Source organism: Oncorhynchus tshawytscha, linkage group LG19 (assembly GCF_018296145.1).
Source record: "Oncorhynchus tshawytscha isolate Ot180627B linkage group LG19, Otsh_v2.0, whole genome shotgun sequence".
In the NCBI taxonomy this organism is placed as follows: Eukaryota; Metazoa; Chordata; class Actinopteri; order Salmoniformes; family Salmonidae; genus Oncorhynchus; species Oncorhynchus tshawytscha.
Window position 1 is genome coordinate 52,299,359 of NC_056447.1, and position 22,468 is coordinate 52,321,826.

Sequence of the window (22,468 nt, forward strand, 5' to 3'; positions counted from 1 at the left end):
ACAGGGCTGGGTTGTGATGTGGTAGCACCGTGTCAGGCTGTGGGGAACAGGGCTGGGTTGTTGATGATGTGGTAGCACCGTGTCAGGCTGGTGGGGAACAGGGCTGGGTTGTTGATGATGTGGTAGCACCGTGTCAGGCTGGTGGGGAACAGGGCTGGGTTGTTGATGATGTGGTAGCACCGTGTCAGGCTGGTGGGGAACAGGGCTGGGTTGTTGATGATGTGGTAGCACCGTGTCAGGCTGGTGGGGAACAGGGCTGGGTTGTTGATGATGTGGTAGCACCGTGTCAGGCTGGTGGGGAACAGGGCTGGGTTGTTGATGATGTGGTAGCACCATGTCAGGCTAGTGGGGAACAGGGCTGGGTTGTTGATGATGTGGTAGCACCGTGTCAGGCTAGTGGGGAACAGGGCTGGGTTGTTGATGATGTGGTAGCACCGTGTCAGGCTGGTGGGGAACAGGGCTGGGATGTTGATGATGTGGTAGCACCGTGTCAGGCTGGTGGGGAACAGGGCTGGGTTGTTGATGATGTGGTAGCACGTGTCAGGCTGGTGGGGAACAGGGCTGGGTCATTGATGATGTGGTAGCACCGTGTCAGGCTAGTGGGGAACAGGGCTGGGTCGTTGATGATGTGGTAGCACCGTGTCAGGCTAGTGGGGAACAGGGCTGGGTCGTTGATGATGTGGTAGCACCGTGTCAGGCTAGTGGGGAACAGGGCTGGGTTGTTGATGATGTGGTAGCACCGTGTCAGGCTAGTGGGGAACAGGGCTGGGTCGTTGATGATGTGGTAGCACCGTGTCAGGCTAGTGGGGAACAGGGCTGGGTTGTTGATTATGTGGTAGCACCGTGTCAGGCTGGTGGGGAACAGGGCTGGGTCATTGATGATGTGGTAGCACCGTGTCAGGCTGGTGGGGAACAGGGCTGGGTCGTTGATGATGTGGTAGCACCGTGTCAGGCTAGTGGGGAACAGGGCTGGGTTGTTGATGATGTGGTAGCACCGTGTCAGGCTAGTGGGGAACAGGGCTGGGTTGTTGATTATGTGGTAGCACCGTGTCAGGCTGGTGGGGAACAGGGCTGGGTCGTTGATGATGTGGTAGCACCGTGTCAGGCTAGTGGGGAACAGGGCTGGGTTGTTGATGATGTGGTAGCACCGTGTCAGGCTAGTGGGGAACAGGGCTGGGTTGTTGATGATGTGGTAGCACCGTGTCAGGCTAGTGGGGAACAGGGCTGGGTTGTTGATGATGTGGTAGCATCGTGTCAGGCTAGTGGGGAACAGGGCTGGGTTGTTGATGATGTGGTAGCACCGTGTCAGGCTGGTGGGGAACAGGGCTGGGTTGTTGATGATGTGGTAGCACCGTGTCAGGCTGGTGGGGAACAGGGCTGGGTTGTTGATGATGTGGTAGCACCGTGTCAGGCTAGTGGGGAACAGGGCTGGGTTGTTGATGATGTGGTAGCACCGTGTCAGGCTGGTGGGAAACAGGGCTGGGTTGTTGATGATGTGGTAGCACCATGTCAGGCTAGTGGGGAACAGGGCTGGGTTGTTGATGATGTGGTAGCACCGTGTCAGGCTAGTGGGGAACAGGGCTGGGTTGTTGATGATGTGGTAGCACCGTGTCAGGCTGGTGGGGAACAGGGCTGGGTTGTTGATGATGTGGTAGCACCGTGTCAGGCTGGTGGGGAACAGGGCTGGGTTGTTGATGATGTGGTAGCACGTGTCAGGCTGGTGGGGAACGGGGCTGGGTCATTGACGATGTGGTAGCACCGTGTCAGGCTAGTGGGGAACAGGGCTGGGTCGTTGATGATGTGGTAGCACCGTGTCAGGCTAGTGGGGAACAGGGCTGGGTCGTTGATGATGTGGTAGCACCGTGTCAGGCTAGTGGGGAACAGGGCTGGGTTGTTGATGATGTGGTAGCACCGTGTCAGGCTAGTGGGGAACAGGGCTGGGTCGTTGATGATGTGGTAGCACCGTGTCAGGCTAGTGGGGAACAGGGCTGGGTTGTTGATTATGTGGTAGCACCGTGTCAGGCTGGTGGGGAACAGGGCTGGGTCATTGATGATGTGGTAGCACCGTGTCAGGCTGGTGGGGAACAGGGCTGGGTCGTTGATGATGTGGTAGCACCGTGTCAGGCTAGTGGGGAACAGGGCTGGGTTGTTGATGATGTGGTAGCACCGTGTCAGGCTAGTGGGGAACAGGGCTGGGTTGTTGATTATGTGGTAGCACCGTGTCAGGCTGGTGGGGAACAGGGCTGGGTTGTTGATGATGTGGTAGCACCGTGTCAGGCTAGTGGGGAACAGGGCTGGGTTGTTGATGATGTGGTAGCACCGTGTCAGGCTAGTGGGGAACAGGGCTGGGTTGTTGATGATGTGGTAGCACCGTGTCAGGCTGGTGGGGAACAGGGCTGGGTCGTTGATGATGTGGTAGCACCGTGTCAGGCTGGTGGGGAACAGGGCTGGGTCGTTGATGATGTGGTAGCACCGTGTCAGGCTAGTGGGGAACAGGGCTGGGTCGTTGATGATGTGGTAGCACCGTGTCAGGCTGGTGGGGAACAGGGCTGGGTTGTTGATGATGTGGTAGCACCGTGTCAGGCTGGTGGGGAACAGGGCTGGGTTGTTGATGATGTGGTAGCACCGTGTCAGGCTAGTGGGGAACAGGGCTGGGATGTTGATGATGTGGTAGCACCGTGTCAGGCTAGTGGGGAACAGGGCTGGGTCGTTGATGATGTGGTAGCACCGTGTCAGGCTAGTGGGGAACAGGGCTGGGTTGTTGATGATGTGGTAGCACCGTGTCAGGCTAGTGGGGAACAGGGCTGGGTCGTTGATGATGTGGTAGCACCGTGTCAGGCTAGTGGGGAACAGGGCTGGGTTGTTGATGATGTGGTAGCACCGTGTCAGGCTAGTGGGGAACAGGGCTGGTTTGTTGATGATGTGGTAGCACCGTGTCAGGCTAGTGGGGAACAGGGCTGGGTTGTTGATGATGTGGTAGCACCGTGTCAGGCTAGTGGGGAACAGGGCTGGGTTGTTGATGATGTGGTAGCACCGTGTCAGGCTAGTGGGAACAGGGCTGGGTTGTTGATGATGTGGTAGCACCGTGTCAGGCTAGTGGGGAACAGGGCTGGGTTGTTGATGATGTGGTAGCACCGTGTCAGGCTGGTGGGAACAGGGCTGGGTTGTTGATGATGTGGTAGCACCGTGTCAGGCTAGTGGGGAACAGGGCTGGGTTGTTGATGATGTGGTAGCACCGTGTCAGGCTGGTGGGAACAGGGCTGGGTTGTTGATGATGTGGAGGGACCGTGTGTAGTGTACTATAAGAGGATTAGCCTAGCTGTGGCTAACACTGGGCTCTGTGAGCACAGGACAGTGATCCTATATTGTTTTTTGACTCTTGGGAGGACAATGTAAATTTGCTTAAAGAAGTAACTATTGATAAAAACAACGAATTTCGGTACATGCCTGGGTCGGGTTTCTGTGGAACTCAGAGTAACGCTTTAGCCCCAGTGCTCCACGCCTACACACCCTGGGAGACCACGCCCACACACCCCGGGAGACCACGCCCACACACTCTGCGAGACCACCTGCACATACCCTGGGAGACCACCCCCACACACCCTGCAAGACCACCCCTACACACTATGGGAGACCACTCACACACCATGGGAGACCACGCCCACACACCCTGTGAGACCACGCCCACACACCCTGCGAGACCATGCCCACACACCCTGCGAGACCACGCCCACACACCCTGCGAGACCACGCCCACACACCCTGGGAGACAACTAATTTCATCCATCTCTCGTCTGTCACGACAATCTGACAACTCCTCTAGTTCTGGCAACTCCTCTAGTTCTGACAACTCCTCTAGTTCTGGCAAATCCTCTAGGTCTGGCAACTCCTCTAGTTCTGACAACTCCTCTAGGTCTGGCAACTCCTCTAGGTCTGGCAACTCCTCTAGTTCTGACAACTCCTCTAGTTCTGACAACTCCTCTAGTTCTGGCAACTCCTCTAGGTCTGGCAACTCCTCTAGGTCTGGCAACTCTGCTAGTTCTGGCAACTCCTCTAGGTCTGGCAACTCCTCTAGGTCTGGCAACTCCTCTAGGTCTGGCAACTCCTCTAGGTCTGGCAACTCCTCTAGTTCTGGCAACTCCTCTAGTTCTGGCAACTCAACTAATTCTGACAACTCAACTAGGTCCTGCAACTCCTCTAGGTCTGACAACTCCTCTAGTTCTGGCAACTCAACTAGTTCTGACAACTCCTCTAGTTCTGGCAACTCAACTAGTTCTGACAACTCAACTAGTTCTGGCAACTCCTCTAGGTCTGGCAACTCCTCTAGGTCTGGCAACTCCTCTAGGTCTGGCAACTCCTCTAGTTCTGGCAACTCCTCTAGTTCTGGCAACTCAACTAATTCTGACAACTCAACTAGGTCCTGCAACTCCTCTAGGTCTGACAACTCCTCTAGTTCTGGCATCTCAACTAGTTCTGACAACTCCTCTAGTTCTGGCAACTCAACTAGTTCTGACAACTCAACTAGTTCTGACAACTCAACTAGGTCCTGCAACTCCTCTAGGTCTGGCAACTCCTCTAGTTCTGGCAACTCCTCTAGTTCTGGCAACTCAACTAATTCTGACAACTCAACTAGGTCCTGCAACTCCTCTAGGTCTGGCAACTCCTCTAGTTCTGGCAACTCTAGTTCTGACAACTCCTCTAGTTCTGACAACTCCTCTAGTTCTGGCAACTCAACTAGGTCCTGCAACTTCTCTAGTCCGTTCAACTCAACTAGTTCTGACAACTCAACTAGTTCTGGCAACTCCTCTAGTTCTGACAACTCCTCTAGTTCTGTCAACATGCTACAATAGTTATTAGAAGGAGCAGCATATCCTACTGTCCTGTAAGGCACAGTGCTTTGCTTTGTCAAACCTATTGTGTATCTCAGAGACTATATATAGATTTTTTTTGACTTGAGGAGTATAAAGGAGTATAGCAGCGGGACATGTTACATTTTCACTCCTTATCATGAACACTGTTACACCAGTACTGTTAGAGCTCTGCTACAGACAGTTGGTGTATACGTGTTAATGCCAGGGCTGTTGGGCTGTACTCAGTGCAGCTGGACTGTAACGTCTGCTTCCAGCTCACACTCTCAAACACTTAGATCCCCTGAACGCAGCCCACTGTCCAGCTCACACTCTCAAACACGTAGATCCCCTGAACGCAGCTCACTCTCCAGCCCACTGCCTGCCCCTGGACCCAGCTACCTGCCTCCTCCTGTGTATGACCTTCTGCCTGCCCCTGGACCCAGCTACCTGTCTCCTCCTGTGTATGACCTTCTGCCTGCCCATGGACCCAGCTACCTGCCTCCTCCTGTGTATGACCTTCTGCCTGCCCCTGGACCCAGCTACCTGCCTCCTCCTGTGTATGACCTTCTGCCTGCCCCTGGACCCAGCTACCTACCTCCTCCTGTGTATGACCTTCTGCCTGCCCCTGGACCCAGCTACCTGCCTCCTCCTGTGTATGACCTTCTGCCTGCCCCTGGACCCAGCTACCTGCCTCCTCCTGTGTATGACCTTCTGCCTGCCCCTGGACCCAGCTACCTGCCTCCTCCTGTGTATGACCTTCAGCCTGCCCCTGGACCCAGCTACCTGCTCCTGGACCCAGCTACCTCCTGGACCCAGCTACCTGCCTCCTCCTGTGTATGACCTTCTGCCTGCCCCTGGACGCAGCTACCTGCCTCCTCCTGTGTATGACCTTCTGCCTGCCCCTGGACCCAGCTACCTGCCTCCTCCTGTGGTCCTTTACTAATAAATGCCTGGTGTGCCCAGAATGTGAAACCAGCTCTGTTTCCCATCGTGTTCATTACCTCGGAGCAAGTGTTGTTTCTCGCTATCTTCATGTAGAGGGAGGAGTATGTGTGTGCTCACAAAAAAAATACTCCAGGCAGCACCAACAAATCCCCTGTATTAACTCTGCACAAATAGACAGTCCGGGATGGGCAGACAGCCCCCACACTTGGCCCCTTAGTGTTGTGTGTGTGTGCCTTTCTGAATGCACAGGTGTGTGTGTGTGTGTGTGTGTGTGTGTGTGTGTGTGTGTGTGTGTGTGTGTTTGAGGGATTACCCCCGCCAGTGAAGCATATTGGGGGGGGCAACGGAACAGACTGGCTGAGAATGCAATTTAAAACAACCACGACAGCATTTGTCATTAAAAAGGAGGAGACTGTAAAAAGGGGAACGACAGCTGCTTTAGTTCAAGCTCGTCATCTCACAACAAAACGGCAACGAGACCAGGGCCCGTATTCACAAACAATCTCAGAGTGCTGATGGGATATAGGATCAGTTTTGCTTCATCACAATGAATAAGAATATTTGGACAAGGGGACCTGATCCCAGATACAGGCCCTCCCACGGCAGGCAAGCAAAACACATATGCGTGCATACACACAGACAGGTTACTACAGTACTTTCAACAATGAAAGAGTATGCACTTGCTCAATAGGCAGGTGACTGAACCAGGGTTAAGTCTTACCTGTGCAGCCTGTGGTATGTCGGGACTGGAAAGAGCATTAGAACACGAGACATTCTTGGAAGTGTTACCATGTTCATGCAGTTCGAGACGTTGTTATGCACAGACGTATTTATTTGTTTTATTTTACCTTTATTCAATGAATGTTGCAGGGTGAATAAAAATTCTACCTATTTGATTTCCTAATTCTGTCTGGATTCCGATAGAATTACACATCACTTTGCTAGCCAGCGTTAAGTTTTATTTATTTTACCTTTATTTAACTAGGCAAGTCAGTTAAGAACAAATTCTTATTTTCAATGACGGCCTAGGAACAGTGGGTTAACTGCCTTGTTCAGGGGCAGAACGACAGATTTGTACCTTGTCAGCTCGGGGATTTGAACTTGCAACCTTCCGGTTACTAGTCCAACGCTCTAACCACTATGGCAAAATGCCTGAGTTAGCTTCTCTAATATTAGGATGTTTAATATTATGTGTCATACTCTGAGACTTTAAAAATGATGTGGACCAATTAAGACTGTCCAACCACCTGGAAGATGTTCTTGTTCTTTTGGTGAAATGTAGCATTGGCTGGAGAAGAAGCCGTTTGCTAAGGAAGATTAGCCGAGTTAACTAAAACTACAGTAAAACAGAGTAGCAACCGGCAAGGCATTGCAAGGCTTTGTCCACCATTTAGGTTATGCATTAGTTGAAATGATTTCACTATTCAAATAATATCAATTATATATGTATTTATTTATTATCCGGATAGTCAAAATACATGTTAAAGATGAAAAAGAAAATGACTAAATATATATATTATTATTCTTTATTTTAGTCTTGCTCATGTGACAGTCTGTGTGGCACGGAGGGAGGGAGAGGGAAATGATCCAAACCGACTCCTGCTAGTTAAACAAACCTGTTTGCTTCCATAGGTTCTCTATCATACCATCTGATAGTGGCTGTTTGGACTGCATCAAGTCATTGTAAAGTTAGCCATCTAGCTAAAGTAGCAATGCTAATTGAGGCTATTTTTGAGGCGCCCTTATCTACAACATTTTAGTCATTTAGCAGGACGCTCTAATTCAGAGTGATTTACAGGAGCAGTTAGGATTAAGCGCCTTGTTCAAGGGCACATTGACAGATGTATCACTTAGTCAGCTCGGGGATTCAAACCAGCAACTTTTTGATTACTGGCCCAACGCTCTTAACCGCTAGGCTTCGCCATTCATATGAAACAACAGCCTACCTGTTGGTTGATTATTGTAGCCTATTCCTTCTCATTTAGCCAACTTTATTCCATAATTTTAATTTCATTTGGCAATGATTAGAAATCTCCCTTGCTACACATGGGAGCATGTGACTGTAGCGCCGCTGTGATTGACCGGTAACAACAACAAGCTACACGTGTGATGTCATAAAAACCCCTAAAAATGTTTAATTAACATTCAGAATGTAATGCTCAATCCTTGTAGGCCATGTAGCAATGTCACATATATAATTACATCTTAGACATAGGCCTATATTTTTTCTTCTCAAAAATGAATAGTCTCCCAAGTAATCGAGTAGCAACGTCCCGGAATAACAGTGCCGTATGTAAGACAATTTCCATTTGGCTTTTAATATTGGGGACCTTTTTGTGTTTGCATTAGAGCGGGGCGATAGGGGCAAAAATCCATATCACGATAAATTGACTGAATTATCACGATAAAATGACTGAATTATCACGATAAATTGACTGAATTATCACGATAAATTGACTGAATTATCGCGATAAATTGACTGAATTATCACGATAAATTGACTGAATTATCACGATAAATTGACTGAATTATCACGATAAATTGACTGAATTATCACGATAAATTGACTGAATTATCACGATAAATTGACTGAATTATCACGATAAATTGACTGAATTATCACGATAAATTGACTGAATTATCACGATAAATTGACTGAATTATCACGATAAATTGACTGAATTATCGCGATAAATTGACTGAATTATCACGATAAATTGATTGAATTATCACGATAAATTGACTGAATTATCACGATAAATTGATTGAATTATCGCGATAACGATACATTGAACGGTACATTATTGACATTAATATGCAACACAACACTGTTACATTTTAAAAAAAACATTTTATATGACCCTTAAACCTACTAATACTACTTTAGAAGTTGTCCCATCAACAATCACCCATATTAGCAAAAGTATTTCATTTTCAACTTCACATTTCTCTCGTAGGTTATTTATTGTAATGAGCGATATCAGCAAAATGTCCAAAATACGTTTTCTCCTTTTCATTATGGCTCTCTCTCTTGTCCCTCTACAGCAAACAGATTGTGAGCAATATGTTTTGGGAAAAATTTATTCGCAATTTCTTTTAAATGTAAAACATTGTAACAAACCGCAATACATATTGGTATGGGGAACTCCGTATCGTGACAATATAGAATGGTGAGGTCCCTGGCACTTCCCAGGCCTAGATAGGATCTTGTCTGTTAAGTAGTTTTGTTTGATCATTTGGTTGAACACATGATATGGTCCAGACTCCAAACAACAACATACACTGTACAGTACTAGCAGGACGTCAGGCAAAACGCTTCATAAAACAACACAGAACAACATAAACAGAGGAGAGTAAACAAGTGCTTTACACAAAAGTGCTTGTACATAACAGTTACTTTAGAGTAACACATAAGCATCCATTTCAACCTGGGGTTACATTACCTTCTAAACATTGGGCGAACCACTTTTCCGCAATTCAAGCTACAAAACACAAGGGGGAAAATGTTTAATCAATGCCGATACCGTTTAGTCTATAAGAGATTGCCTAGAGCAGGGATGGGCAACGCCAGTCCTCTGGAAAAGTTGGGCGTGCGACAGTTGGACCCTGCTATTTCATACCTTAACATGCATTGAAACCAGGGGTTGGAACCAAAACTGTTTTCCAATAGTTTCGTTCTGAAAGGAACCATTATTTTCTTTACTTCCGTTCCACTGTTCCGACCACCAAAATAAAGTTATGAACATGGTTCCAACCAAAATAAAAGTACTCATTTATATCGGTCCTTTCTGTTTTTGTAAATGTTTATTTTACATTTAGCTCAACATTAAATGACTTCACCAATCAGGCAGCATGGATAGAGCAGCTCGCTATGGAGGGGGCAAACTATAGCTCAGTGTTGTAGCTCAGTGTTGTAGCTCAGTGTTGTAGCTCAGTGTTGTAGCTCAGTGTTGTAGCTCAGTCCTGTAGCTCATTGTTGTAGCTCAGTCCTGTAGCTCAGTGTTGTAGCTCAGTCCTGTAGCTCAGTCCTGTAGCTCAGTCCTGTAGCTCAGTGTTGTAGCTCAGTGTTGTAGCTCAGTGTTGTAGCTCAGTCCTGTAGCTCAGTCCTGTAGCTCAGTCCTGTAGCTCAGTCCTGTAGCTCAGTGTTGTAGCTCAGTCCTGCGGCTCAGTCCTGTAGCTCAGTGCTGTAGCTCGGTGCTGTAGCTTAGTGCTATAGTTCGGTGAGTTGTTTACACTGTGTGATGGAAAGACCAGTCAGTCTCGAGCGCGAGATGAAATTTAAATTTTGCGGATGGGGCGATCGAGGGAGAGTGGAGGAGGAAGCTTGGCTTGAAGTGCTGGGCATCTTTTGACAACATGCATTATTTGAATTGGGCCCACAGATTTATACCAACTGAGGAGAGGCTTCAATGGAGGAACTTTAAATGTCTTTGAACTTCACAATTGGCTTAACGTTGGACCAGAGAAGCTAGTTAGCTAACAAGCTGGTGTGTGCAGAGCGGCACCCGAATTAAAAACATGTCTCATCTTTTTGTAGTTAATAAATCCAATGTGAAATGTGGTAACTATACTATCCCTAAGTAGCATTGAAAAAGTGAATTCCTTCTTCCCTCATTAAAAATCTCTCTCCCCATCTTCTGAATCACACTGGTGAGGTCAGTACGCTACAGCTATGCTTCAGAGAGGCATGTAGCCTACATGATATTCATCTGGCAAGCAGACACTAGGAGAAGTTTCTGATTGACAGAGAAAGGGCTTTGCATAGGCACTTTGTTGTGTTGTATTGTTGGACTGGAAAAAATGCCCCAAAAGTAAAATAAAGTTATTAACCGGTTCGCATGCTTTTAAAATAACAGTTGTGTTCCGGAACAGCATAGATCACTTCCGTTCCTAATTCTGATTCTGTTCCTTGGAAAATTTTATTTTCAGGTTTTCGGTTCTGTTCCCTGAACTGGTTCCAACCCCTGGTAGAAATCACAAGCAGACCACATAATGCCTCCAGTTGTTGTTTTCTCCATTCATGTTGGAAGATGGAGAAATGATAGTAATATCACAATGAATATTGGACTGTGGCCCTGGCAGTTTGATAGCTAAGAGTGAATTGTATTTTCTTTCTGGGAAAGGTAGGATTTTTCCACATTTGTAATGGCATTGGTTAGAACATGAACTCAAACAACTAGTTGGAACAGTTGCAACAAGAACGTCCAGAATTCGGAAGGAGACTGAAACTGGATTAAGACAACTTCTGTCAGGTGAGGTTGAAATAGCACAGGAGTCTATATCAAGGTAGTATGACTCTTCCTCTACTTTAAACAGCTGCTTCTGGGGGTTGTGAAATTGAACATGCTATAGGTCAGTGTTTCTCAACGCAGTCATCAGGGGCTTGAAAGGGTTGTTGAATTGGATGGGCTTGTGTTGGAATAGAGCAGATATATGGAATGACAGGTTGTTTCCCGAGAACTGGCTTGTGAACATGTTCTAGGAGGGACATCTATCAGGGGGCCAGTGCTGACCTTAGCTGGCAGGTAAGTTGAGCTATGAGGTATGAAGGGGGCCCAGAGCTCTGAAAGGATTAGATAGGTTCAAGCAATATAGCACATTACTTCACCTCTCTTTCTGAACGGCTGGGTGGAGTCACACTGATTTACACCTATCAAATCATTTCGGATCTACAAGAGTGCCTAGGGGGGCAGAGTTTAGGGGTCGACTTGGTGCGTACGGCTCTCTCTCTTCAGTAGATTTGGGCATACCACTCTCTCTCTCTCTTCAGTAGATTTGGGAGTACCGCTCTCTCTTTTCAGTAGATTTGGGCGTACCACTCTCTCTCTTCAGGAGATTTGGGCGTACCGCTCTCTCTTTTCAGTAGATTTGGGCGTACCACTCTCTCTCTCTTCAGTAGATTTGGGCGTCCGCTCTCTCTCTCCCCTTCAGTGATTTGGGCATACCGCTCTCTCTCTCTCTCTCTCAGTAGATTTGGGCGTACGCTCTCTCTCTTTCTCTTCAGTAGATTTGGGCGTACCGCTCTCTCTCTCTCTCTTCAGTAGATTTGGGCGTACCACTCTCTCTCTCTTCAGTAGATTTGGGCGTACCAATCTCTCTCTCTCAGTTGATTTGGGCTCTCAGTTGATTTGGGCGTACCAATCTCTCTCTCTTCAGTTGATTTGGGCGTACCGCTCTTCTCTCTTCAGTCGATTTGAACACACAGGAGAGAGAATACCTGTCTCAACTAAAATCTTTACTGCATGGCCATAGGTTGGGTTGAGAGTAGGGACTGAAGGCTGAAGGGACCCAGGGAAGGCTGAAGGTTGTACTGGCCCAGTGAAGGCTGAACGTTGTACTGGCCCAGGAAGGCTGAACGTTGTACTGGCCCAGGGAAGGCTGAACGTTGTACTGGCCCAGGGAAGGCTGAACGTTGTACTGGCCCAGGGAAGGCTGAACGTTGTACTGGCCCAGGGAAGGTTGAACATTGTACTGGTTGTACTGGTTGTAGGGAATGCTGAGAGTGGAGAAACTGAAGGGTCAAGGTGATCATTCATTAAGCTAATAAGCATGTTTCCTGGGGTGCACAGGGCTCTACAGTGCGACCAATTAACTTAAATACACTACATGCCTAAAATCACTACATGACCAAAAGTATGTGGACACCTGCTTGTCGAACATCTCATTCTAAAATCATGCGCATTAATATGGAGTTGGTCCACCCTTTTGCTGCTACAACAGCCGCCACTATTCTGGGAAGGCTTTCCACTAGATGTTGTTACATTGCAACTATAACAGCCTCCACTATTCTGGGAAGGCTTTCCACTAGATGTTGGTACATTGCAACTATAACAGTCTCCACTCTTCTGGGAAGGCTTTCCACTAGATGTTGGAACATTGGTGTGGGGACTAGCAGTCGGCGTTCCAATTCATCCTAAAGGTGTTCGATGGGGTTGAGGTCAGGGCTCTGTGCAGGACAGTCAAATTCTTCCACACTGATCTCAACAAACCATTTCCGTATTTATTTATTTAACCTTTATTTAACTAGGCAAGTCAGTTATGAGCAAATTCTTATTTACAATGATGGCTTACTAGGTATGGACCTCACTTCATGCTGAAACAGGAAACGGTCTTCCCCAAACTGTTGCAACGAAGTTGGAAGCACAGAATCATCTAGAATGTCATTGTATGCTGTAGCGTTAAGATTTCCCTTCATTGGAAGTAAGGAGCCTAGTCCGAACCATGAAAAACCGCCCCAAAACATTATTCCTCCTCCACCAAACTTTACAGTTGGTACTATGCATTCGGGCAGGTAGCGTTCTTCGGGCATCTTCCAAACCCAGATTTGTCCCCCGGACTGTCTGCGATTTATTTAGAACTCAAGGCACACTTAACCAGCATGGCTACCACAACATTCTGCAGCAATACTCCATCCCATCTGGTCTGCGCTTAGTGGGACTATCATTGGTTTTTCAACAGAACAATGACCCAACACACCTCCTGGCTCCACAATCACTAGACTTCAACCCAATTGAGATGGTTTGGGATGAGTTGGACTGCAAAGAGAAGGAAAAGCAGCCAATAAGTGCTCAGCATATGTGGGAACACCTTCAAGACTGTTGGAAAAGCATTCCAGGTGAAGCTGGTTGAGAGAATGCCAAGAGTGTGCAAAGCTGTCATCACGGCAAAGGGTGGCTATTTGAAGAATCTAAAATATAAAATATATTTTGATTTGTTTAACACTTATTTAGTTACTACATGATTCCTTATGTGCTATTTCATAGTTTTGATGTCTTCACTATTATTCTACAATAAAAATAAAGGAAAACCCTGGAATGAGTAGGTGTGTCCAAACTTTTGACTGGTACTGTATGTAGTGTATGTAACTGTGCGACCTGGAATTTGTGAAGGATTCCAGTTTAACCCCTCACATATTTTTCATTGTGCTCCTGAATGTCTTTGTGTGCGTCTACATTTTTCTACGTAGGGGCACACGGAGTCATTGTAAAAAAAAAAGGGGGGACAGAGTAGAACCCTGGTGTAGTAGGAGGCTTTTGGAGATAGATGGAGGAGCAAGGAAGGAGAGTGGTTTTCTCTGCAACTTTGTCCCCAGGCTAATTGCTACTGCGTATAGTTGGACAGAGAGAGAGAGAACCAACTGTTGGATCAGACTACTGTATTTCATGTGAAACTGTGAATGGTTAAGGGGACTGATTATGAGAAAGGCGGGAGACTAGAAACCAGGGGCCAATGGTTCACAATCACATGCCCCCCTCTCAGGAGCCAATAAGCCAAGGGCCTAGCTAGAGGTGGGTTATGCAACTGAGAGTGAAAGGGCTTAAACTCAGGCCAAAGAAAGCCAATGGTAACATGTGCCCCTCAGAGGTGAGTAGCTGTGGTTGAGGAGAACAGGACGGAAAAGGGCTCAAACTCTAACTGTCTCTCCGTATCTGATGGGTAGAAGAAGAAGGAGGAGGATTGATTCTCAAGTGCAGCACAATGCACACGTCAGGGAATCAGCAGACCTGCAGATGCTTCCTCGGTCAACAATGTCTTTTCTATTCAGAACCTCATCTACCCACAACCTTTGTAAACATGTTTATAACTAACCTATGCACCAATACTGGGAAGAAAACGTCAGGCACATTTTATACATACTCCAACCATTACAAATAACTGACATTGATGAACCTTGTAATCTCATCAGAGGAAAGAAGAAGACTGTTCATTTGAAACTATTTTCTGTTAAAGTGCCAATTGTGGGACAATGAGGAGAGAAACAGAAGAAGCATTCAACTCATGAAAGGGAAACTTGTAAATAGAGAAATGTTGGTCGCCATAACTAATACTGAATGCATGGAGAGAGAACGTCCTAGAGTTCCTACGACGATCTGACTGCATAGCTCAGAAACGCTGCCTGATGGCATTCTGAAGAGCAAAATGAAGAGACTCACTGTTCGTTGACGACAAAGATGCAGTTGTCTTGTGAGGGACAGCCCGAGACAGGATGCTTACAGGTCACCTTCCGCTCATTGTGGCTAGAGAGAGAGAGAGGAAAAGAGAGGGAGGAAAAGAGAGGGAGGAAAAGAGAGGGAGGAAAAGAGAGGGAGGAAAAGAGAGGGAGGAACAGAGAGGGAGGAAAAGAGAGGGAGGAAAAGAGAGGGAGGAAAAGAGAGAGAGGAAAAGAGAGGGAGGAAAAGAGAGGGAGGAAAAGAGAGGGAGGAAAAGAAAGAGAGGAAAAGAGAGGGAGGAAAAGAGAGGGAGGAAAAGAGAGGGAGGAAAAGAGAGGGAGAGGAAAAGAGAGGGAGGAAAAGAGAGGGAGGAAAAGAGAGGGAGGAAAAGAGAGAGAGAGGAAAAGAGAGGGAGGAAAAGAGAGGAGGAAAAGAGAGGGAGGAAAAGAGAGGGAGAGGAAAAGAGAGGGAGGAAAAGAGAGGGAGGAAAAGAGAGGGAGGAAAAGAGAGAGAGGGAACAGAGAGGGAGGAAAAGAGAGGGAGGAAAAGAGAGAGAGGAAAAGAGAGGGAGGAAAAGAGAGGGAGGAAAAGAGAGAGGGAGGAAAGAGAGGGAGGAAAAGAGAGGGAGGAAAAGAGAGGGAGGAAGAGAGAGGGAGGAAAGAGAGGGAGGAAAAGAGAGGGAGGAAAAGAGAGGGAGGAAAAGAGAGGGAGGAAAAGAGAGGGAGGAAAAGAGAGGGAGGAAAAGAGAGGGAGGAAAAGAGAGGGAGGAAAAGAGAGAGGGGAAAAGAGAGGGAGGAAAAGAGAGGGAGGAAAGAGAGAGAGAGAAACAGAGAGGGAGGAAAAGAGAGGGAGAGGGAACAGAGAGGGAGGAAAAGAGAGAGAGAGGGAACAGAGAGGGAGGAAAAGAGAGGGAGGAAAAGAGAGAGAGGAAAAGAGAGAGAGAGCGGGGAACAGAGAGGGAGGAAAAGAGAGGGAGAAAAAGAGAGGGAGAAAGAGAGAGGAAATTAAAGGGAGGAAGAGAGGGAGGAAAAGAGAGGGAGGAAGAGAGAGGGAGGAAAAGAGAGGGAGGAAAAGAGAGGGAGTGAAAGAGAGGAGAGGGAACAGAGAGGGAGGAAAAGAGAGGGAGGAAGAGAGAGAGAGAGAGAAAGAGAGAGAGAGAGGGAACAGAGAGGGAGGAAAAGAGAGAGAGGAAAAGAGAGAGAGAGGGAACAGAGAGGGAGGAAAAGAGAGAGAGGAAAAGAGAGGGAGAGAACAGAGAGGGAGGAAAAGAGAGAGAGAGAGAGAGGAAAAGAGAGAGAGAGGGAACAGAGAGGGAGAGAGAAAATGTTAGAACAGAATTGCCTCTTTAGACCTGTCAATAACCAATATGTCCACCTGTCATCTCTCTCTCTATCCCTCATCTATCATCTCTCTCTCTATCCCTCCTCTGTCATCTCTCTCTCTATCCCTCCCCTGTCATCCCTCTAGCCGAGGACCCCTGAAGAGTGGATGAATAGACTTGCAAGTGACCGTGAAATCCCTATCCCTCGGTCCCTCAATCCCTACATCCCCGCAGCCTCCCAAAAGCTGAAGACAAGCCATAATTTTTTCGTGGGGAAAATGTGCACGGTTGAGAATGAGGTTAGGACTGCTTTAACCTTTATACTGATTTTGCCCAGGTCACATTCTGTCCCTTTTACACGAGATTAGGGTATGAAATGGGAGTTGAGAGCTTGAGATTCAGGACAGGGTAGACAGTCATTTTATGGGGCAACCTGATCACACTATGCTGTGCTAGTCAGGGAATGTATCAGTGTGGTGAAAGCTCAAAATCCACACCACTCTGCGGCACAATGGCACCCACACACCGGCACCCACACACCGGTAGCCACACACCGGCACCCACACACACGCATGCAATGGCACCCACACACCGGCACCCACACACCATCACACTAACATATAAAATAACAGTAAAGTCTTTGGTATTTAACCCTAAACCATCCGGAGTTATAATATAATATAATATAATACATACAAAAACCGAACAGAAAACAGAGGAAGACACGCTCTTGTAAACACATGAGGTTGTCTGCGTAAACTAGACGACAGAAGAAGTGCATAAATACTTCACAGGAGCAATGCAAACCTTCTTCTTTCTACCGCGAAAGAAAATGTCCTACCACTGACTCACTAGACCCTAGTCCACACACGACTAACCCCTCTCCTTTCTCTGACAACTCAGCAGACCAGAGCAGAGAAGTAGTGTACACATGCATTAAAAACCTGGAGCTGTGTGTCGTAGTGAACTTCAACATCCTGATCCTCCTTCACCAGCCATGCATGAAGACACCAGCTCACTGTTGTTACTATTCTCCCGGTAGTCACCAGCTCACTGTTGTTACTATTCTCCCGGTAGTCACCAGCTCACTGTTGTTACTATTCTCCCGGTAGTCACCAGCTCACTGTTGTTACTATTCTCCCGGTAGTCACCAGCTCACTGTTGTTACTATTCTCCCGGTAGTCACCAGCTCACTGTTGTTACTATTCTCCCGGTAGTCACCAGCTCACTGTTGTTACTATTCTCCCGGTAGTCACCAGCTCACTGTTGTTACTATTCTCCCGGTAGTCACCAGCTCACTGTTGTTACTATTCTCCCGGTAGTCACCAGCTCTAACAGAAAGAAACAATCCTGTCCATTAGTTACCATCCTCCTATATATGGTAGTTTCTTGCACTAAAACTATTCTGTGTATAGCCTACGCTGTCACGCTGGAAGTTCTCTATGAGTGTGTGAACTTGTGAGGAGCTCAGTCTGACCCGTCTCTAGACTTCTGCAGCCTTCCCCTTTCTCCTGCCCTATCTCTCCTCCCCTGCCCTGCCTCTCCTCCCCTGCCCTGCCTCTCCTCCCCTGCCCTGCCTCCCCTCCCCTGCCCTCCTCCCCTCCTCCCTCCCCTGCACTGCCTCTCCTCCCCTGCCCTCCTCCCCTGCCCTGCCCTCCTCCCCTGCCCTGCCTCTCCTCCCCTGCCCTGCCTCTCCTCCCCTGCCCTGCCTCTCCTCCCCTGCCTCTCCTCCCTTGCACTGCCTCTCCCCCCTGCCTCTCCTCTCCTCCCCTGCCTCTCCTCCCCTGCACTGCCTCTCCTCCCCTGCCCTGCCTCTCCTCCCCCTGCCTCTCATCTCCTGCCCTGCCTCTCCTACCCTGCCTCTCCTCCCCTGCCTCTCCTCCCCTGCACTGCCTCTCCTCCCCTCCCCTGCCTCTCCTCCCATGCCCTGCCTCTCCTCCCCTGCACTGCCTCTCTTCCACTGCCCTGCCTCTCCTCCACAGCCCCTTCCGCCCTCCCCTGCCTCTCCTCCACAGCCCCTTCTGCCCTCCCCTGCCTCTCCTCCCAGCCCCTTCTGCCCTGCCTCTCCTCTCCTCCCTTGCCCTGCCTCTCCTCCACAGCCCCTTCTGCCCTGCCTCTCCTCCCCTGCCTCTCCTGCCCTGCCTCTCCTCCCCTCCCCTGCCTCTCCTCCCCTCCCCTGCCTCTCCTCCACAGCCCCTTCTGCCCTACCCTGCCTCTCCTCCACAGCCCCTTCTGCCCTGCCTCTCCTCTCCTCCCTTGCCCTGCTTCTCCTCCCCTTCCTCCCCTGCCCTGCCTCCCCTGCCTCTCCTCCCCTACCCTATCTCTCCTCCCCTGCCCTGCCCCGCCTCTCCTCCACAGCCCCTTCTGCCCTGCCTCTCGTCTCCTGCACTGCCTCTCCTCCCCTGCCCTGCCTCTCCTTCCCTGCCCTGCCTCTCCTCTCCTCCCCTGCCCTGCCTCTCCTCCCCTGCCTCTCCTCTCCTGCACTGCCTCTCCTCCCCTGCCCCTCCTCTCCTCCCCACTGCCTCTCCTCTCCTCCCTTGCCCTGCCTCTCCTCCCCCCTGCCCTGCCTCTCCTGCACTGCCTCTCCTCCCCTGCACTGCCTCTCCTCTCCTCCCCTGCACTGCCTCTCCTCTCCTCCCTTGCCCTGCCTCTCCTCCCTTGCCCTGCCTCTCCTCCCCTGCCCTGCCTCTCCTCCCCTCCCTGCCTCTCCTCTCCTGCACTGCCTCTCCTCCCCTGCCCTGCCTCTCCTCTCCTCCCCTGCACTGCCTCTCCTCTCCTCCCTTGCCCTGCCTCTCCTCCCCGGCCCTGCCTCTCCTCCCCTGCCCTGCCTCTCCTCCCCGGCCCTGCCTCTCCTCCCCGGCCCTGCCTCTCCTCCCCGGCCCTGCCTCTCCTCCCCTGCCCGGGTCCAGTCATCCAGTCATGCCCTGATCACACGGACAAGCAGGTTCCCTCCTTCCCTCCCACTCTGCCTTGCTGCTTACAGTCCAATTACAGCCCAGCTTCTCTACAGAGTAGTCCCCATAGAAATATAATTGCTCAAGTACCATGAACTGGGATGTCCGTTCTAGTAATTCTATTTCTATAGTAGTCCCTTCCATATGATTAGTGCACCACCAGGACATTGTAGGGAAGAAGCCTCACACCATGCAGGCAGAGGAGAGGAGAGAAATGGAGCACAGACAGGAGACAGGATTCATCTACAATAAGTCATTACAGAGACACGGTCCAGTTTCTGATGCAGAGGGTCTGAGGGCTGGGAAAGTATAACCGTTCGTTCAGCTGCTCCTCACCGTCGGCTGCTGCCTGTCATAAATCAGGACTAGATTTTAAACGACCATTACTTGGATTGAAAACAGCCTGGGAGTTTCAAGAGTATGGGTCAGCAACAGGTGGCCCGTGGGCCAAAACTTGCCCTCCAGTGTTTTTTATGTGTGTAATTGGTGAAAAAGACTGTAAAACCACCAGGAATTCAGCAAAAAAGGTGTTTAATTTAGGAAATATGTTCCAAAGTATTCTCACATATAACAAAAGAGACATATGTGATCGTGTCTCAATGTAATTAAGGTATGAAATGACTGTTCTTTTCAAATACAATCTATTTTTGGGCTTAGTTGTGGTACAAATTATTATAACTGTGTTTCAGCCCCCCGACCATCTGCTCCAACAAAAATTGTCCCCCAGCTGAATCTAGTTACCCCCTGCTCTAGAGTGACTGAATCTAGTCACCCCTGCTCTAGACAGTGACTGAATCTAGTTACCCCCTGCTCTAGAGTGACTGAATCTAGTCACCCCCTGCTCAGTGACTACCACCCCTGCTCTAGAGAGTGGCTGAAACTAGTCACCCCCTAGTGACTATCCCCCCTGCTCTATGACTGAATCGTCACCCCCTGATGGAGTCACCCCCTGCTCTAGAGAGTGACCAAATGTCACCCCATGCTCTAGAGAGTGACTGAATCTAGTCACCCCCTGCTCTAGACAGACTGAATCTAGTCACCCCCTGCTCTAGAGTGACTGAGTCAGTTACCCCCTGCTCTAGAGAGTGGCTGAATCTAGTTATCCCCTGCTCTATAGAGTGATGGAGTCAGTTAAGTCATGCTCTAGAGTGACTGAGTCAGTTACCCCCTGCTCTAGAGAGTGGCTGTATCTAGTTACCCCCTGCTCTAGAGAGTGACTGAATCAGTTACCCCCTGCTCTAGAGTGACTGAATCTAGTTACCCCTGCTCTAGACTGAATGACTGAATCTAGTTACTCCCTGCTCTAGTGACTGAATGAATCTAGTTACCCCCTGCTCTAGAGTGACTGAATCTAGTTACCCCCTGCTCTAGAGAGTGACTGAATCTAGTTACCCCCTGCTCTAGAGTGTGACTGAATCTAGTTACCCCCTGCTCTAGAGAGTAACTGAGTCAGTTAACTCATGCTCGAGAACATGTTTGGGGTCATTCTCACCAAACTGACATTTTACCCAAAAATATTAAAGTGTAACTTTAATAATAACAGAGATTTGGATCTATACTTATCTATTTAAAAATTATTGTTGTGTTTTTTTAAATCAGATACTATGCATTTTACCACAATTTACACAAAATCCTCATTACTACAACAGTTTTCAAAGACCAAAAAAGTAATAAACAAATTGTTTAATAACATTGCTCCCCTAATGAAAAGGCCTGAGTTAAACATAACACTGAACTCAAATTATAAAATGTTAATGGCATGTAATCTGACTTTTCCCCAATTTTAGTTTAGGGCTATTACGATAATGTAGAAATTAGGGCTATTATGATCATGTAGAAATTAGAGATGTTATGATCATGTAGAAATTAGAGCTAGTGTGATAATGTAGAAATTAGAGCTATTATGATCATGTAGAAATTGGGGCTATTATGATAATGTAGAAATTAGAGATGTTATGATCATGTAGAAATTACAGCTATTTGTGATAATGTAGAAATTAGAGGTAGGCAAACCCACTCATTTGATTAGTTAGTTAGTCCACAGCGATGCAAAAGCCCCAAAATAATAGTGACTTTAAAACATGAGCAGAGTTCTGACCTACATGTAGAATAAAAGGTAAGTTTGAGTTTGGGGAGGTTTGAGTTTCAGTTACTTCCTGGAGGGCAGCCTTCACCCTAGCTGCTTGTCTGTAATTACTGTAGGCATTGTTGGTAGGAGGATCATTCTGTGTCTCAGGGCTCCCTAACAGCCACCCAAATGGAACCCCAAATGGAACCCCAAATGGATCCCCAAATGGAACCCCAAATGGAACCCTATTCCCTATATCAGGAATCATCTACTAGGTTCTAGAATCAGGTTTTTTATTGAATGGTTACAAAACAAAATGTGTAGGGAAAAAATAATAATAATAATAAATTATAAGGATTTATAACGAGATACATCAGTATGTATGGCCTGCAACAGGTTTTACATCTCAATATTTTGTACAAATTAAATGTAGAAATGGTGCACGCAGTTATTTAGTGAGATATTTACACAACGGTTATAAATGAGGCCCCAGGACACCACCGGACCACACCTACATAATGAATGGTCAGCCAGAGCCCTCTCATCCTCAGCCCTACTGATGTTAAGTCACAGCAGATGTTTTGATTGTTTTTACGAGGTGGTGTTTCGTTAGAACACGTCAAAAGGGAAGAGAGTCTCCTGCACCAATGGCTGGAAGGCCAGAGTCTCTTGTAACCAATGGCTGGAAGGCCAGAGTCTCTTGTAACCAATGTGTGGACTGGAGGCCATTCTGAGAATGTTGTCAACATTTCAAAGCAGATCCACGTGACAAGAGACAGACAGGTGGTCATAAAAACAAGATGGGAAACATCAGGGGGCACTGAGGTTAATGTTGATCTATGGACAGTCACTGTACCATGCCTGATGTATGGGAAAGAGTGGAACAGCTGAAGTTACCCTCCACCTTAGAGCAGGCTCTTTACAACAGACAAAACAACTAGTGGCCATTATATTTTGAACGTAGCCTACAGTATGTTGTTAGCACGTATAGTATGTAGCCTAGAGTGTGTTTTTACCACGTATAGTATGTAGCCCACAGTATGTTGTTAGCACGTATAGTATGTAGCCTATGGGTAGTCTACATTAGGATACCATCACCTGGTCACTGCTCTCACCATGGTGTTAAGTCCTAGCAACAAACAGTAGAGGCAGCCAGCCGTGCGTGACTAAATCAGCCATACATTACATTATTCAGTCACAAGACAGGCGTTATTCAGTCACAAGACAGGCGCTATTCAGTCACAAGACAGGCGCTATTCAGTCACAAGACAGGCGTTATTCAGTCACAAGACAGGCGTTATTCAGTCACAAGACAGGCGCTATTCAGTCACAAGACAGGCGTCAGTCAAAGACAGGCGTTATTCAGTCACAAGACAGGCGTTATTCAGTCACAAGACAGG

At 48.1% G+C, this 22,468-nt stretch overlaps 1 protein-coding gene across 5 annotated transcripts in view; it reads right to left on the bottom strand.

The window, feature by feature from the left end:
* The window catches only part of LOC112235816 (pleckstrin homology domain-containing family A member 5), a 264,064-nt gene that overhangs the window by 109,352 nt on the left and 132,244 nt on the right, over positions 1-22,468 (bottom strand). For 4 of the 5 annotated variants that reach the window (XM_042301853.1, XM_042301855.1, XM_042301852.1 and 1 more), the window contains one exon: positions 14,729-14,812. In XM_042301853.1, coding sequence (XP_042157787.1) covers positions 14,729-14,812 — 84 coding nt within the window. Of the gene's footprint in view, positions 1-13,290; positions 13,331-14,728; positions 14,813-22,468 lie in introns of those variants that run through there. The other variant, XM_024382372.2, reaches the window with a different exon arrangement.